Genomic DNA, 15729 nt, shown 5'->3' with positions numbered 1-15729 from the left:
TTAATGCTTCACATAGCCATGCTCCGTTGCACGACTCCTCCAACGTTGCTTCTGCCTTCAACACTATTGTCCACTGGCACCCCAGCGTTGATCCACTGCCGCTCCTCTGCCTTCTTGTAGTTGATATCTTTCTCCTCCATGGATGCCCCCAAGGCGCAAGCACAACGATGATCTTGGTGGACCTTCCGATTGAAAACCGCTGGTCATGCCAGGACAAGAGATGTCGGGACCAAAGAGATGATGGAACAATGGGAATGGGCCCGAGGTCACCGGATCTAGCGCCAAAGGGGCTATAGCAAACCGGATCTGAGGTCGACGATGGCGAATCGGCAAGATCGGGGCCACCATACGTGCACTCAAAATGGTACAAATGCGTATGCCTTTTGTGTGAACACACAAGCGAGACATTGCAAGGATTTTGCACGACTGCTATTTTTTCCATAGAGTTTTATGTTGAATAAGTGTTATAATGTTATAACTCATGTTTGTTTTGCTGCCAACACACAAACTAGATGTGCCACAATTTGTTGGTGTTGGTACAAATGTTGCTTCAGTTTTATAGAAGGTGCTTGCATAAGGTTGCTACTCTAAACATTGCTAGAACCTCCCATGATTTGCATACCAGCTATTTTTATTGCATATGGGTCTTCAGATTGTTGCTAGGACCCACCCCCACAGAAGATTCTCGTGTACCTCACCTATTTTTGTTGGCCAAGGATGAGTGTTGCAGAAGGTAGATTCGCAACTATGCTTGCCAGAGGTTGTTTAGATTATTGTACATCAAAAAAAAAAGGGCCTCCCACCAACCGTTAACTGGTATATAGGGCGCTATAAAAAAATTCCAAAAAAAAAAACTATGAATCTGAGGATCTCGCAAGTAGATTCTCCATACCCTTTAAAAAGTTTACAGATCAGCCAAGTTTTATACGATATGAAGAGATGCTCCAATGCTAGAGTTGGCCTATTTGAATGGGATTCAGCTCGATATACCTTGCGATACATCATCCTCGCCTGCAGTAACCTGCATCTAAGCCGCCTCGGACATCTCTTTCTTCCCCACAATATATCTTTTTCCATGTCCATGCACCGCCAAAAGCGCTCTGTCTTAGTCTGCTCCTTCCTACGTACCTCTCACAAGGTCGTGACCAAAAACAAAACGACCAGGATAAAACACACAAATAAAAGCCTGAGTTAACATTAAAGCTACATATGCATAAGAAACAACTTTTTTAAAACTTGCATAAGGTATAACCTTTTACATGTATAGTCGAGCTTCTGGACCGTCCTAACAGAGTAACAATCGTATACAGTCCTAATGAACCAAGGTAGAGATATTTGGCTAAACATTTGCCGTAAATCTACAAATATAGTACATGACCATTGAACATGATTGTTACAGAGTGTTCTTGACAAAATTACAGGTATAAGGTGTCTTCACCTTCTTTTTACCTCTGCAACATCAGGAAGACATGTACTGTATTCTATATAAAAGTAATGAACAAATGTTTATTTTGGGGCCTTCAGTTCATTCCTTTATAAGGATAACCACACCCAGCACCACTCCTGACTGTTGACTGGTGGAAGTTATTCCTGCTCATGGAGCGACCAGTTCAAGAGTTACTGCCACAAGTGCTTGCTGTGCTGGTACAAAAATCCACTTATTTTGTGTGTAGCAGTTCTTTCTTTGGTTGAAACTTAATTCTGGACATCTAGTGAGTAATTACAGCTTCTGTCTAGCTGATTCGGCCTCACGCAGTTGCGCATACATATCTGCAAGTTCTTTTGCGAAGTAAGCCTTAGCTTGTGGTCTTTTGACCTGCAAAAGAATATATAGTTCAGACAGAGATTACCTTTCCTTTATTTATCTCCTGTAACAGAATTAGCCTACCTTGAACGTGGGGGTGAGGAGACCATTTTCCACTGTGAATGGTTCAGGAACAAGACTAACAGCTTTGGCAAATTCAAAACCTCTTAGCTGGTAGATTAATAGATTTATTAAGGAATGATATCCATAAGAGATTAATTACGGAGGAAATATGTAAAAGTTAGAAGTGAAGAGAGAAACCTGTGCCTCCTTTCCAATAGAATCCATGTCAGCCAGGACAGCAGCTTTTGCTCTCGGATCAGCACAAAGCTGTCTTAAATCCTCGTTCTAGAGGTTAGACAAATTTTATATTAGGACATAACATGTCATGACTGGATTGTATGCAAGTAAATGCATTGGAGGATATATAAAATGACAACGCAAGTATAATCCAAGTGTGTAATTTCTCAGCACCGTTTTAAGCATGAAATTAACCATGAACGAAGATCAAGTCTTGTAGAATAGCGCAAAGTTAATCAAAAGAACAGCAGAATGGAAGTGGCACATCTCATTTTCTATGTTTTCCTGAAAAAATACATAATGAGGCAGCAATGTGGCCACTCTAACTATGCAACCTACTACCTCGGGTCTGTTTTAATTGACGCGGATGTGAACTAGTTAGATGCATATTCTGAACTAAAGCCGCGTCGATTAAATGCGTACGGAGGGAGTAGTTTTCTACTCCATTATGGTATCCAGTTGCACAGTTGCACCAGCCAGCAAAAAAACTTAAGAAAAAAAAACAGGTGTACATGCAGGGATACTATATGCACTTGCAGTTTTTGTGGAAATAATATGTCTATTAGCTGTCAGTAAAAAAAAAGGTTGGTACACATATAGTCACCATATTAGCCCACAGTTCACATGGAATAGACAGGAATTTTGGAGGAACGAAAACTGAGTGGAGAGATATAGAAAGATGGTCCTATCAGAATTTTAAAAGGAAAAAATAAAATGAGGTTTGAGCTCATATTGGTTTTCCTATGTAATTGGAGACAAACAATCTTGAATACTCAAAATCCATCAAAATTCCTATGGAAATCCTACATTCAAATAGCCTAAGTTGAATTTGAGTAGAACCAATGAGTTTCCCTTGCTATTTGGTTTAGTAAGTCGTGGGAAATGAAAGATAAATTATATACCTGGATTCCTTGTGATGCAGCCCAAGCCTTCAAAACATCAGGTTCAACTGCTACAATGGCAACTAGAAAAGAGTTGAAACTATCACCTGCACCCAAATCAAGAATCAGAAAACACATGGCCATGATTGATAGCTACAACTAATATAAAATCATGAATACTTACCATATACAAAACATTGGGCAATGAACTTGCACTTAGCATAAACATTCTCAATCTTCTCTGGAGCAATGTATTCTCCTTGAGCTAACTTGAAAATGTTCTTTTTTCTGGAAGCCAGAAAATTGAACAACAGTTAGTAGTTGAAGAGAACTGGTCAAGACCAAATTAAGTCTAGCGGAACATATTAACTTAGATAATCAAGGGAAATGTGCAGAAAGTTAATGGGTGATTATCAAAATAAATAATATCGAACTGAGAGCTTTGAGATTCTCAAAATCTTCCATTCATTACAGTACTTAATACTCCCTCCGTTCCATAATATAAGAGCACCAAATAATGAAAGCAAGAGGCACATAATTGCCAGCTAACTCCAAAAGGAAATTGCAATAGAATATCATCCAGTTTTGGGGTTTTACCTGTCAATAATTTTCAGACGCCCTCCAGGCAGCCACAAACCTATGTCTCCAGTGTGCAGCCAACCATCATCATCAATGACATCTCTTCTGCAGATTTCAAATGCATTTATTATAGCTCACTTAATAGATTTGAAAGTTCAATAGGAGCAAGAGGATAGCAAATTACGTTTGGACTTCGTCTTTATAGTAACCACAGAATATGGAAGGCCCTCTAACACAGATTTCTCCACGAGGATATGGTTGATCCTCAGAAGTGTAATTCATTTCTGGGACATCCACAAGTTTAACCTCTGAAAATCAAAACAATACTTGCGTTATGTAACAATGAGAGGACAATGCCTAACATTACTGCCAATACTACGGTGGATTCTCTACGCACTAAGAATATAAAAATGTGACTTCATGAGACATTACTGCCAACCTAAACACAGATTTTAACAATTGTATCCTTCAAAATCCAAACACAAAGCTTACCACAAGAGGGGTTTGGTGATCCAACGTGACCAATTAACTTGTCACCAAAATCCATTGTAGTGATGACACAAGATGTCTCTGTCATTCCATATCCTTCAAGAACATCACCACCAAAGCATCTATAAGAAAGTTGAAACAATGTTTACTTGTTAACAACACAAAGTTCTCAATAATCATCACGCACCAAGGCAGAGCACAAGAAATCATCTTACATTCTTAGGAATTCCATTACATCTGCGGACAATGGAGATGCGCCTGAAGTCATAAGCCTCACTCGTCCACCAAGCCTAGCTTTTATTTTGTTAAATACCAACTTATCCCACATTGGTGATGGATTTCTTCCTAAAAAAGTATAGTAGGTGAATCTCCTCATATATGCAAGGGATAAAAAATGGATCAAATGACAGAACATAAATAAAAAATGTGATGTACTTAAAATAATGATGAAATTTGCATCTTGTTGTATTCAGTTGTTGCTGAGCAACAGAAATTGAGCTAACTCAATAAGTAAAGAGGAGAACTATTTATGTTTTCAACTTGGAATTTATGACTACTTGCTATTTGATAGGAAACCATGAAGACACTGCATAAGCTTCATATTTCCAGTGTGACACATATCAACCCTTTTATCTTATTAAGAGTGACTTGCCCGAAAAGTTCAATACGATTTGGACGTTCACTTGAACCTTTGATATTTCTATTTTATACTCTCTAGGTTAAACACGTTTACCACATATCGTCATCTAACATTCAGTTTTCCAAAGAAAACAGACTATCAGGGTATTTAGGGTACTTCTAGAAAGCAAAAGTCATTACTAAAATAAGTGAATGGAAAAAAACAAGAAAGCAAGCCCAGTATTCTGAGCTAGCTAAAGCTACTGCAAGACCGACTTGTTTTTGCCTTACCAACAGTGACCATCTTCTGTTTCTGTTTCTGTTTCTGAAGGAAAACAGAACCCTGGTCACACCTAAGTTACCTAGGCAGTAATTTGGACAGAGATGAAAAGAAAGTTGTAGCTTGTAATAGCAAATTATCATTTTTTTTGTACAAGCCCCTTCCATAGGAATAATGTCAAATTTTATATAGCATAAAAGAAATTTCCACTTGCACCAGTCAGTTTAACTGAAGTCTAAATTCAGTTTATGCTTGTTGTACACTTGTACTGTGATAGTATGATGTGTTATGCTTATTTCTATATCTGCTACAGAAAGGAAATGGTCAAAAGTTATCTCACATTCCACCGCATATGTACTAGATGCAAGAAAATATCCATTTGCACCTTAATTAAGAAAAAACAGCTACCACCACAAAACCACAATGAGAAATGGATCCATTATGAATGGTAGGTGATGGGCCAACATGTCAACAACTCAACATTATGTGATCTATTTCAGAAATAGAACCACAGCTTTGTAGAAGATCAAGTTAAAGATACCTAACAAAATGAAAACGTCCAATCAATGTCCCTCAACTATTAAATGGCCTCATGGCCTTAACTAACAGGACATATTACTTTTCAAGACTATTTCAACTCGGTTTTGCTCTACATGGTGCCATGGATCCTATAGTCACCACCACATCACCTTAAAAGATCGCACATAAAACAAAAACAGGGACAATACCAACGTTCCATGCATTTCTTCTTTTAATTTGTTTCTTTGTTGGTTTCACATTTTCTAGAATTATAATTCCTCGTTGTTGTCTTGTCACCACAATTTGTGTCAAAAACAACCTACCCATGGGAGCCACATCAGGTCGAAAATGGTTAGTCTAGGGGGCTGGGGCTGGGGGTGTTACTTTGCCAATAGTTGAGGGGGTGCAAACTGAATCTTTCCTCAATAAAATCTGTTGCGACCTTTTGGCAGATCCATTGTTTCACTAAAAAAATATGGGTTGTATTCTTTGTTGCACATGACTTCTGAACTTATCAGACCTAAGAAGTAAATTGTATCATGGTCAACATAAATGGCTGTATACAGTAAATTATGTAACAACTAATTGGTGCACCAATGACAACTCTCCTATAGAATAGACGATGTAGAACTGGCAATTTATGCATAGCCCATGAGGAATAGTGTAATTCCTGTTCACCTCCATGTATTGATTTAATGCTTCACTAGTGAACAATGATTATTATGTTCACTCTGTTGATTGGTTTCTAAACAAACAAAAAAGAAGAATGGGGCACCAGATTTAAGTGAACTTCATGTTGTGCTTACCATTAATAATTGCTTGCCTCTTGGCATTGTATGCTGTACGAAATAATCTTTCCTTCAACCCACCGGACTCCTTCACAGCATTTGTAATTCTATGAAGGAAGCAATGAGCCAGTTAAGTGTATCCAATATGAAGAAATGATAACCTCACGAGAGATATGGCTAGCAATATGCACAATGAACATGAAAATGTCTAATTACTGGTATAGTTGTATTACGCAGAATAAATTCTGTTATATAGCCGGGGGACACTTGCGAATACGGTTGGTCTCAGAGCAGCCAAATCATCCATCAGCTTCAAATTATCCTGGAAACAACGGTAATATACTCATGAAAAGAAGATGACTGGGGAAATTGAAGTTAAACTAAAAGACGATTGTGCATGAAGTAAAGTATAACATGTATTTGACCATTTGATAAATGGTGAACAAAGGACTTTGGTTCCTACAAATCTACATAAAAACAGGATCTGTGCAGAAGGGAATCCAACAATGGGGTAGCAGCACAGTGGTGGGCAAACGGTTACGATGAGCAACATAGAGGTGTACTGAACAAGGTACCATGAGTCAACAAAATGGGTCCATCCTACTATCCTACTACCATGACAAATACTATAATTGGATGGTTTAAACACTATCTTGGACTCTTGGTGATGAATGATCTTGCATACGATGCACCTTTGTACTTCAACTAAACTTGGAATGGCCAATAGCTTTCATAAGAAGTTATCCAGACGAGAAGCAACTCAGATGTGAACTACTGCATAAGATGTGTAACATATACAAGAGCACATATTATCACTTCATCAGTTACTTTTCTGAACACTGTACATCGCCGTAGTTCAGTTAAAAGATATGTTCTGTAGATACATAGTTACTCCAACAATAAATGCAAAGTACTGTAAACTCTCATCCTAAATAATTTTTTACTACTATCTTCATACCCCTTGGTAAAATCCAATGGCAACACCATAGTGAAGCAGTGCAATTTGATTGGCCCTCTCATAGATGTGAGCTAAAGGTAGATATGAGATATACCTGAGGAGATATATCAACGTTAGTATCATAAAAAATTCAAAATAAAGAGTTTCTGTACATTGAATAGGCTATATAAAAAAGGCATGTCAAGTCCTCACACATCGGAGGGGTAAAACTTAATACCCAGGCTCGATCCTGCTACATTTGCGATTAAGTTCTCATGAGAAAGAACAGCTCCCTGTGAAAAGATTGGAACCCAACATCACATGTTTGAAACTAGAAGTAGAAGAGTTATGTGGTGAAGCAAAAGAATGATAAGAACATCGAATGATATACCTTCGGTGTGCCAGTAGTGCCACTAGTGTAGCAGATGGTAGCGACATCTTCAGGTCTTGGAGGACGGTAAGTTTGAGAACTCATCTTTCCCTGAGTTAATATAACAAAAGGACTTCAGAAAAAAGAGAAGAGCACAATAAATAGGAATGAACAGAAAACTAGATGTGCTAGTACCAATTATTCTAGTAGATTAAAACAAAGTTCTAAAGGCAATGCATGAAAACAGTTGGATACCCACATGCATGAAGTCAATACACGCAAAAATAAAGGCAATATATCCAGAATGCATATGACTATCAGAAGCACTGAACCCACATATGATTAACTAAAGAGTGCACAAGGCATTCCATTCTTGAGCTTGTCCATTCCATTCTTGATGAAGCCAAGTTGTGGTTGCTTGCAGGTGCCAAAGCTCTTAGTCGTCTGCCTCACGCTCGCCCCCTTGACTTAAAGAGGCTCGGCTAGTGTGTGGCCCTGTACAGTTTTTTTACACTTCTTCTTTTTGTTTGGCTGAGGCTTTGTACTCTAACGACTTCTTGACGCCTTCTTCTAATATATTATGACACACGCTTTGGCGTGTGTTCAAGGAAAAAAAAGATCAATATATGTGGCAGTTCTACCATTTATTGTTATATGTTGCAGACGTTAGTTCATTGTTCCAAAGCACCGGTCATGGATGTACTGTAACAGGACATGGCAACCTGCTGACCAAGGAGATGTAGCAGCAAGAAAGTAGGAGAGGAGAGGGGGGTCTTTTATTTAGGCAAGCCAGGATTAAAGGAATCTAATAAGTTAGAAGTCCATATTGTTTCCGGAAAGGTCAAGGGATGACATGGATCTATGTTTAGGAAAGCAAGAAGACTCATATATTCTGTCCCAAATATGCTCTCATCTGAACCTGTCTACCAAATCACTTGCAGCCATGCTTTCTAACTATCTTTAGCACAGTTATTATCCCCCTGTGATACAAGGTCACAACACTATATGTCTCCAATCTCTTAAGTGTATTGCACAAAATGGGAATAATACATGTTGTATTTGTATACACGTACAGTCATACACACATGACACATCACACAAACACAGTTTAGTCCCAAGTCCCAACTGGATACAGGAATTTTGCATGCTAGATAAGACCAATTTTCACACAAAAAAGAAGGGATTACTTCAACATATACCATTCACATGCCAAGCTAAGCATGTAACAACACATGTTCTAACATAAGCAGTAGCTAGTTGTCACATCAACGTGTTGTGTATGCGATAAATCTTGGAAATGGTCTTAGGAGCTAATCAATGCACCATACATGATAGAGTGCAGCCCACCAGTTCATATCTCAGAAGTTAGAAGTAGGTGCAAAATGAAACTTGAAAATGAAAACTATGCCACACGCAGCCTATGAAAAACGACTTGTGTATCATTAACAGTTCACAATAAAGATGATACGGTGTACATTGTTTATGACGCTCACCTCGCTCTGTAGCCTGGAGTAAGTTATAATTTTCACTCCAGTAGTTTCAGTTGAAGGTGGCGTATTCGCATCATCTCCACCAACTACCTATAAAATACAAGTTGGTAAAAATACAGAAGAGAAGATCTCACAAAATCATCACGGGTACATTTCATAAATTAGTTGCAAATGGAGTCAAAACTTACCACTATAAGGTGAACACATGGCATTTGAGTTACGAAGCTTAGCAGCTGCAATCAAGAGAAATATAACTAAAACGATTGGTTGGAAATTAAATATATTTCTTTCTCAGTGCACTATGATGCAATGCAAAGTTGAATGCTGACATATGTCTATAAACTGACATAGTATTCCAAACAAGAAAATTTTGGAACAGAATCCAAGTAAACAGTAAAGTCTATTTCAAGATATGGGCCCAGTATCCACTACATTAGTCATCTGAATATGTGAGTCAGTCTACAACATAAAGTACCAAGTAAACAGTAAAGTCTATTTCAAGATACAGGCCCAATATGCACCACATATATACGTGAGTCAGTCCACAACATAAGTAGCTGCCATTACATCGTAAAGCCCTCGTAAATTAAGGCCTTAGCAGGATGAGATTAACAGATAGAAGTATACATCAATTTCTGGAAATAAGTAGCCAGTTGCCAGCCTTGCTAGTTAGGAATGTACGACTGGTATGATCAACAGCATGAGGACTGCAAATTTATAGATTTTAGAAACAACTCATCACTTAAGGTTGTGATAAGGGATTAAAGCTCACAGTGCTTAGTGTCTGAGGAACACAGAAAATAGCTTCTACTGTTGCATGGTTCACAATGAACTGAACTGCATCTGGACCTGCAGAAAGTACATTGCATAAACAATGTTACTAGATGATTGAAAAATAGAGCATGGATCATGTGCTGATAGTAACATACCTAGAGTATCATACAGTGGCACAGATACATATGAATATGCAGCACAAGCATGATCAACTATGATCCACTCAGGTCTGTTTATAAAATACAGACCAATGCGTGCACCCTGATTCAGATAAAAATATATTTAAAATAAGTACAAATAAATATCCTAGGATACTAGAGGTACTATATCAAGATAGCAATATCTGACAAGGTATCTGACTATCTGCTAGTTACTACTCCCTCTTCCGAATATAAGGCGTATAATTTAGTCAAAAGTCAAAGGTATCAAGTTTGACCAACAATAGTGAAGAAAATATCAACATCTGAATATCGAATAAATACACTATGGAAATATATTTCATGTCGGATCTATTGATATTGATTTGGTATTGTAAATGTTTATATATTATTTCTATAAACAAAGTCAAACTTAGAAAAAGTTGACTTCTCACTAAAATCATATGCCTTCTATTTCGGAACGGATGGAGTAGTTAAAAACAAAAGAATATGTGCTCTTTGAGAATATGGATGACTCACTTCTGGTATTCCATGATAGATAAGACCAGAACCTATTGCAGTCCTGTTCGTACTAGCTTCTCCATATGTCATCCATTTGTAGCTGCATTGTTATATGTCATTTAGGAGAATCAAACAAGTCAAGAATAAAAAGGGCAGCAGAGGAAATGATAAGGAACACGTCAAATAATCAATCCTTACTCTCCAACTGTTCCATCAGTGGACACTCTTGTACCCAGATATCTACAATCCGTGAAAGTCTCAACTGCATACCTGCATAATTTGGGATAGCATATAAAGTGGTGAGGGAAATGTGGATTACAGTAATGATGTTTGAGTAACTGTTTTCTCCCTCAAGCATATTATGTACAAAAGACATACAGTATATAAATTTACCAGCATTCATAAAATCAGCAGATCAAACTTCTGCATTCAAGCATTTCAGATCTTAATATACAATTAGATACTATTCGTGGCCCAATGTACCCTCGGATGACAGATTAATAACTCACTCTGAAAATTTTAACCCATGTTTAACAAAGATGCACTTTCCAGCACCAAGGCTTTCTCTAAAACAATAATTAAAACAGTTATCTTTGCAGCTTACTCTGTCTCTAGAGGGAAAAAAATTAATGAGAGCTTTCTAAGCAAATAAATAATGATATTACTTTGCTTTACTCTACCTTTCTAACATTCTCTAGAAGATTATATCTTTCTAATATATACTTCAATATAAATAGTTACAAAATAATCTGAAAGGCTATTGCAGCATGATATTGACCACGTATATTTACTGATAACTCAAAACGAGAGTTTGCAAACATCAGCAGTAACTTAGATATTTGATCAAGTTCACATGTTCAAGAGATTGTGAGCATTCTTACACAAAATTTTCATGCAGCGTCCCAATGTCTGGAGTACCAGGAAACCTATTAACTAGACGCAGAGGTGACCGAGAAGATCTGCAAGATTGGAACAGCAACTGTGAGCAACAGTATAACAGAAATGCAGTTTATAACATATAAATAACCTACCGGTACACGTTCCACTTTCCAGTTTGCAACTTCTCAGGAAGAACAACGCCGTACCCCTGCGCTGAAGAAAGTATGCACGTTGAATTTAGGATAACAGTTTTATTTTTGATAAGCTATTTCTCAAACTAAAAAGTTCTGCACTAGGGGTGTGTCCAGGGAAAATGCTAAGTGAACTCAAACATGCACAGGTTAAATCGAGAAGCCATAGAGTGAGGGCTGAAGAAACATCAGTGATGGTTTGTTTCCAACTAGCCATTTCTCAGGAATAGAAGAACACGTGCATTGCTGCCCACAAGTACATGTCATTTAAACTATAAAAATATACACCGCTGCAAATGAGAACCCATATGCTTAGCAATTGGCCATCAAATATGACAAACGCTGTTAGGATCTTAGGGTCAAATGGGTACAGAAATTTAGTAACAAAACACTGCGTGTCCATATTTCATAAAAAGCATATGGATACGAATTTAGACCGATTAGGCTGAAATGAACCGTAGAACTGTATCAGGAACTACATTGTTTCAGTAGAACTTGTGAAAGAAAGAAAAAAGTCCAAGTCGAGTGGGGGTCCTTCTAAACCTCAACGAAGGCATCAATCACATCACAATACAGAAAGGGGGGCATATAGGCTGTTCCCAGTAATCACCGACAGGCCAAAAAGTAGAAAGGAAATTTAACCAATTTATTTATTCGGTTGCTTTTTCGAGTTGGCGTGAACCCAGTTTAAGCCACAGACCATTAGTACATGCTGCCTCGCTTAAGCATTACAGGAAAAGGCATCAGATATTCGAGATTCAGACTGCATATGGTCGGACTGTCGGAGCATTCCGTCCCAACCCTTGGTGCCGACACACTGAAAAAGTCAAACTACGGACTGCAGCAAAGCAAAATCCCCAATCCGGTGCGGAAACAAGCACTCTCTTCCACTATATCGCTTTTCCAGTAAAGTGGAATCCGTATAATATAAATAAACAAACAACGGAAAAGCGAGCGAGCAAACCCCGCCCGCCCCAGACCCCAGTCCCAGATTCGGTAGCCAATCACGGACCCCAAACAGGATTCCGGCCACGCCCGTCGTTATCCCCGTTAAAGCGTTATTAGTACTGTAGTAATTATCGAATCGAACGCGAAATCCGAATCGTGGAGCATCACTCGGAAGGTCCAGCCGGGATATGCAGGTCAAAGGGCAGCGGGGGTAGGGGAGAGGAGAGACGTTACCGTGGGCGTACTCGCCGGCGGTGGGGTTGGCGTCGAGGGCGGCGCCGGTGGCGTCCGCGTGCGGCCGGAAGTGCCCGGAGACGACGCGGAGGCGGCGCCGCGCGGCGTCCATTGCTGCCGGGGATCGCTCCTCCTCCTGTTGCCGTGACATGGCTGGCTTCGGTTGGATGGGACGCTGCTGCAGTGCTCTGCTGCGCTACGCTACGCCAGTCTCCGTCGATAGCGTTGGGTGCTGGCAAGGTGGGGGCGGCGACAAACGGGGAAAAAATTATTGGACTTTAATAATCGCGTGGCCTGACGCGAAGCGAGCGGGCCGAGAACGTGGTGCTCGAAGTGAGCGATGGGACGGACGCATAGATATCTCCGGCGCGATTTGGAGCGGCACGGATACGGTTGTTCGGTTGCGTGCGCGCGTCGGCGTCGGCCGGCGGCCGGCGGCGTGGCGTGGCACGGCACGGCGCCCGAGTTTGGCCGTGCCCGCCCAACAGAATGGTTGGGGCTTTGGAGTGGAAGCATCCCGCCGGTTCGGGTGTAGGGTCCTGCAGCGGTGGTGTGAGTGTCGACGTCGAGCTTCGTTGGGTACCTTTTGGAAGATTCGACGTGTGGAACTCTGAATATAGGTTGCCACGAGGAGGAGTCCACCACTATCTTTTATTTCTTCATTCAGACCAAGTACAATAAATTTTAGTCAGCTGAATATAAGGATTAAAATAGTATATTATTGCTTAGTTGGAGGAGAGAGAGGAGGAGAGAGAAGGAGAGTGAGCTCTTATGCAAGCTGATGCGCTGCAAGACGTCGCTTACAGCGACTTTGTGAAAGTGAAATGTGGGCCATACATTGACAAAGTACTACTCCCTCCGTCCCGTTTTAATTAACTCGGTTGTAATTTTGCAAAAAAAACCTTGTCATTTTTTACTCCCTACCCGCACATCCTTGTCGTCACGAATCTGGCCGCTCGACCCAGCCCAACCGTGCCACCTTCGCCCGCTTCGCCGTACGCACTCACGCCAATCCCGATCCGTAGTCGACCCGCGAGCGCTCGATCGCTTCGTCGTGATGAAGTGCTCCGTCCGGCCTCGCCGCGCGATCGATTCATGGATCCTCACATCGGCTCCCACGTGCACGCCGGCGCCGCCGCGCGCGGGCGAAGGAGGCAGACGACGCCGTCGTCGTCGTCGAGGCGGCCGATCCCTCATCGACGAAGCCGGCCCACCTCGCGAGCCGACCACCCGGCGGGGTACGTGCTCGTCCGCCACCTCCGGCGTCGGCGGCTACCTCCGTTTCCCTCGATCGATCCCAGCTTGGCTCCATCGATCGATTGGGGAGTTGGTGGATTGGATCTCAGATCTGAGGGAGTCTGTTTTAAAATTAGAAACTGTATAGGACGGAAATGTAAAAATCAATTTCTGAAGCGTTTTTCTCCCCCAAGTTAATTAAAACGGGACGGAGGGAGTACATTTTTATAGCTCACTATTGTATATGTTAGCTTTAAGTTGGCTCATGACACTTGTCTTATAGCCAGCAGCTGGCTACACTATTGGAATTGCTCTCAAGGTGTGACTCTTCTTCCGTACAGTTTATTTCTTGTTCTACATTAGGTGTCCCACCGAGCATTTTTACATTTCTCTCGTTTGTATCTCCTCTCCTGTACAGTTTATGGGTTTTTCCTTAGTGTGTGACGGTTCGAAGGAGCATCTGTTAGAGCATCTCCAGTCGCGTCCCCCAAACCGTCCCCCAAAGCGATTTGGGGCGCGCCGGACAAAAAAAGCGTTCCAGCCGCGTCCCCCAAAGCCCATTTTTGTCCGGCGCGGCCCGATACGGTGTCCGGCGCCCCGAGCCCGTCCCCGTCCCACAGGGACGCCCTCCGGGATGCCGGACACAACGAAAAGCGAGGCCAACCGACGCGGGCCCGATGCGTCGCCGGCACGGAAGGCTAAAACCCCGTCGCCTACCTTTGGTCAAGCGACGTTAATGGCGTCCCCGTTTTCCCGGGCGACGCAGGGACGCGTCTCGTCGTGCATGGCCGCGTGGCCGTCCGCGCCGGAGTTATTGCGTGCAACCACCCGCCGCCGCCGCTCGTTTTAAGACGCCCTCCAGCTATCGCCGCTCATCATAATCCTTCTCGTCGCCGCCGCCTTCCCCTTCCCGGATCCTCTCCTCGCCGCTCAAAAATGTCGAGCTCGTCCTCCCGCAAGATCGCCGCGGCGAACGGCTCCGGCCGCGGCAGCCTCACCGTGGCGGAGGCGTGGGCGCCGTACCACGCCCGTATCCGGCCCCGCCGGACATGCGGCTGCCAAGCGGCGGCGGCCGGAAGATGGCCGTGAACGGCATTGGCGTTCCGCCGCCGCCGAGCCGCGCACGCAGCAATGGCGGGACGCCATCAAGGCCCGTCGGGCTCAACTCACCGCCGAGGAGCGGGCGGATCCGACATGGGCGGCCAAGGACAACGACGATCGGTGGGTCACGTACTTCAAGGCCAAGTACGACGTCGAGATGCACAAGCACCACCGGCCTCATCGGCGGGCCCAACAGCTCGGAACAGGAAGGCCGCGCCTCGTTCGGGGCGTTCCGGGCGCACCTCGAGAACGTCATCCGCGGCCTCCGCAACGGCGCTCCAAGGCCGGAGATGCCGTCGCCGCCGCCGCCGTCTCCTCAATGGCAGCCGAGGAGGACGACGTACTCGTCGTCCTCGCACTCTTCTTCCTCGGGACCGGCGCGATCGACGCCGTCCTCGTCGTGCCGGTCGGCGCCGTACACCGTTCCCAAACGGGAGGTCAAGGAGGAGCCGGCGACGCCCGTCAACACGAGGCGTGGCGGTAGCGGCAGCGGGCGGCAGCAAGGGAGGCGCGGCGGCGCCCTCCTCATCCCGGCCGGAGGTGAAGGAGGAGCCGGAGGAAGCGCCGCAGCGGCGCCGGCCGGCGGAGTACGAGCGGCGGCAGCCGGCTCATCGCCGGCCAGCGACGACCCCGAGGACTGCCCGTGGCTGCG

The 15729-nt window shown here is 42.9% G+C and overlaps 1 protein-coding gene across 1 annotated transcript; it reads right to left on the bottom strand.

The window, feature by feature from the left end:
• Positions 1-1210: 1210 nt before the first annotated feature.
• Positions 1211-12906, bottom strand: LOC124651856 (long chain acyl-CoA synthetase 6, peroxisomal-like). The gene is made up of 23 exons (XM_047190880.1): positions 12741-12906; positions 11520-11580; positions 11370-11447; positions 10687-10758; positions 10507-10588; positions 9985-10090; positions 9828-9904; positions 9244-9288; positions 9059-9145; positions 7587-7676; positions 7409-7488; positions 7217-7310; positions 6492-6580; positions 6277-6365; positions 4269-4398; positions 4057-4175; positions 3749-3872; positions 3583-3669; positions 3170-3273; positions 3007-3092; positions 2066-2152; positions 1889-1975; positions 1211-1816 (listed from the first exon to the last, which is right to left on the bottom strand). Exons 1-23 carry the CDS (start codon positions 12889-12891, stop codon positions 1721-1723), a joined length of 2121 nt encoding a protein of 706 aa, XP_047046836.1. The 5' UTR covers positions 12892-12906; the 3' UTR covers positions 1211-1720.
• Between the last annotated feature and the right edge of the window lie 2823 nt (positions 12907-15729).

This window comes from Lolium rigidum, chromosome 5, assembly GCF_022539505.1.
Source record: "Lolium rigidum isolate FL_2022 chromosome 5, APGP_CSIRO_Lrig_0.1, whole genome shotgun sequence".
Lineage (NCBI taxonomy): Eukaryota > Viridiplantae > Streptophyta > Magnoliopsida > Poales > Poaceae > Lolium > Lolium rigidum.
Note: the sequence above shows the minus strand (reverse complement) of the source record. Positions and strands in the feature narration are given on the sequence as shown.

What these genes read in the sequence shown, in the direction of transcription:
- LOC124651856 (XM_047190880.1), bottom strand. Translation starts at nt 12,891, where the DNA reads ATGTCACGGCAACAGGAGGAGGAGCGATCCCCGGCAGCAATGGACGCC. An exon ending in CATGTGTTCACCTTATAGTG is followed by an intron (nt 9,146 to 9,243) that starts GTAAGTTTTGAC and finishes TGTATTTTATAG; the next exon opens with GTAGTTGGTGGAGATGATGC. An exon ending in TGCCCAATGTTTTGTATATG is followed by an intron (nt 3,093 to 3,169) that starts GTAAGTATTCAT and finishes ATTTGGGTGCAG; the next exon opens with GTGATAGTTTCAACTCTTTT.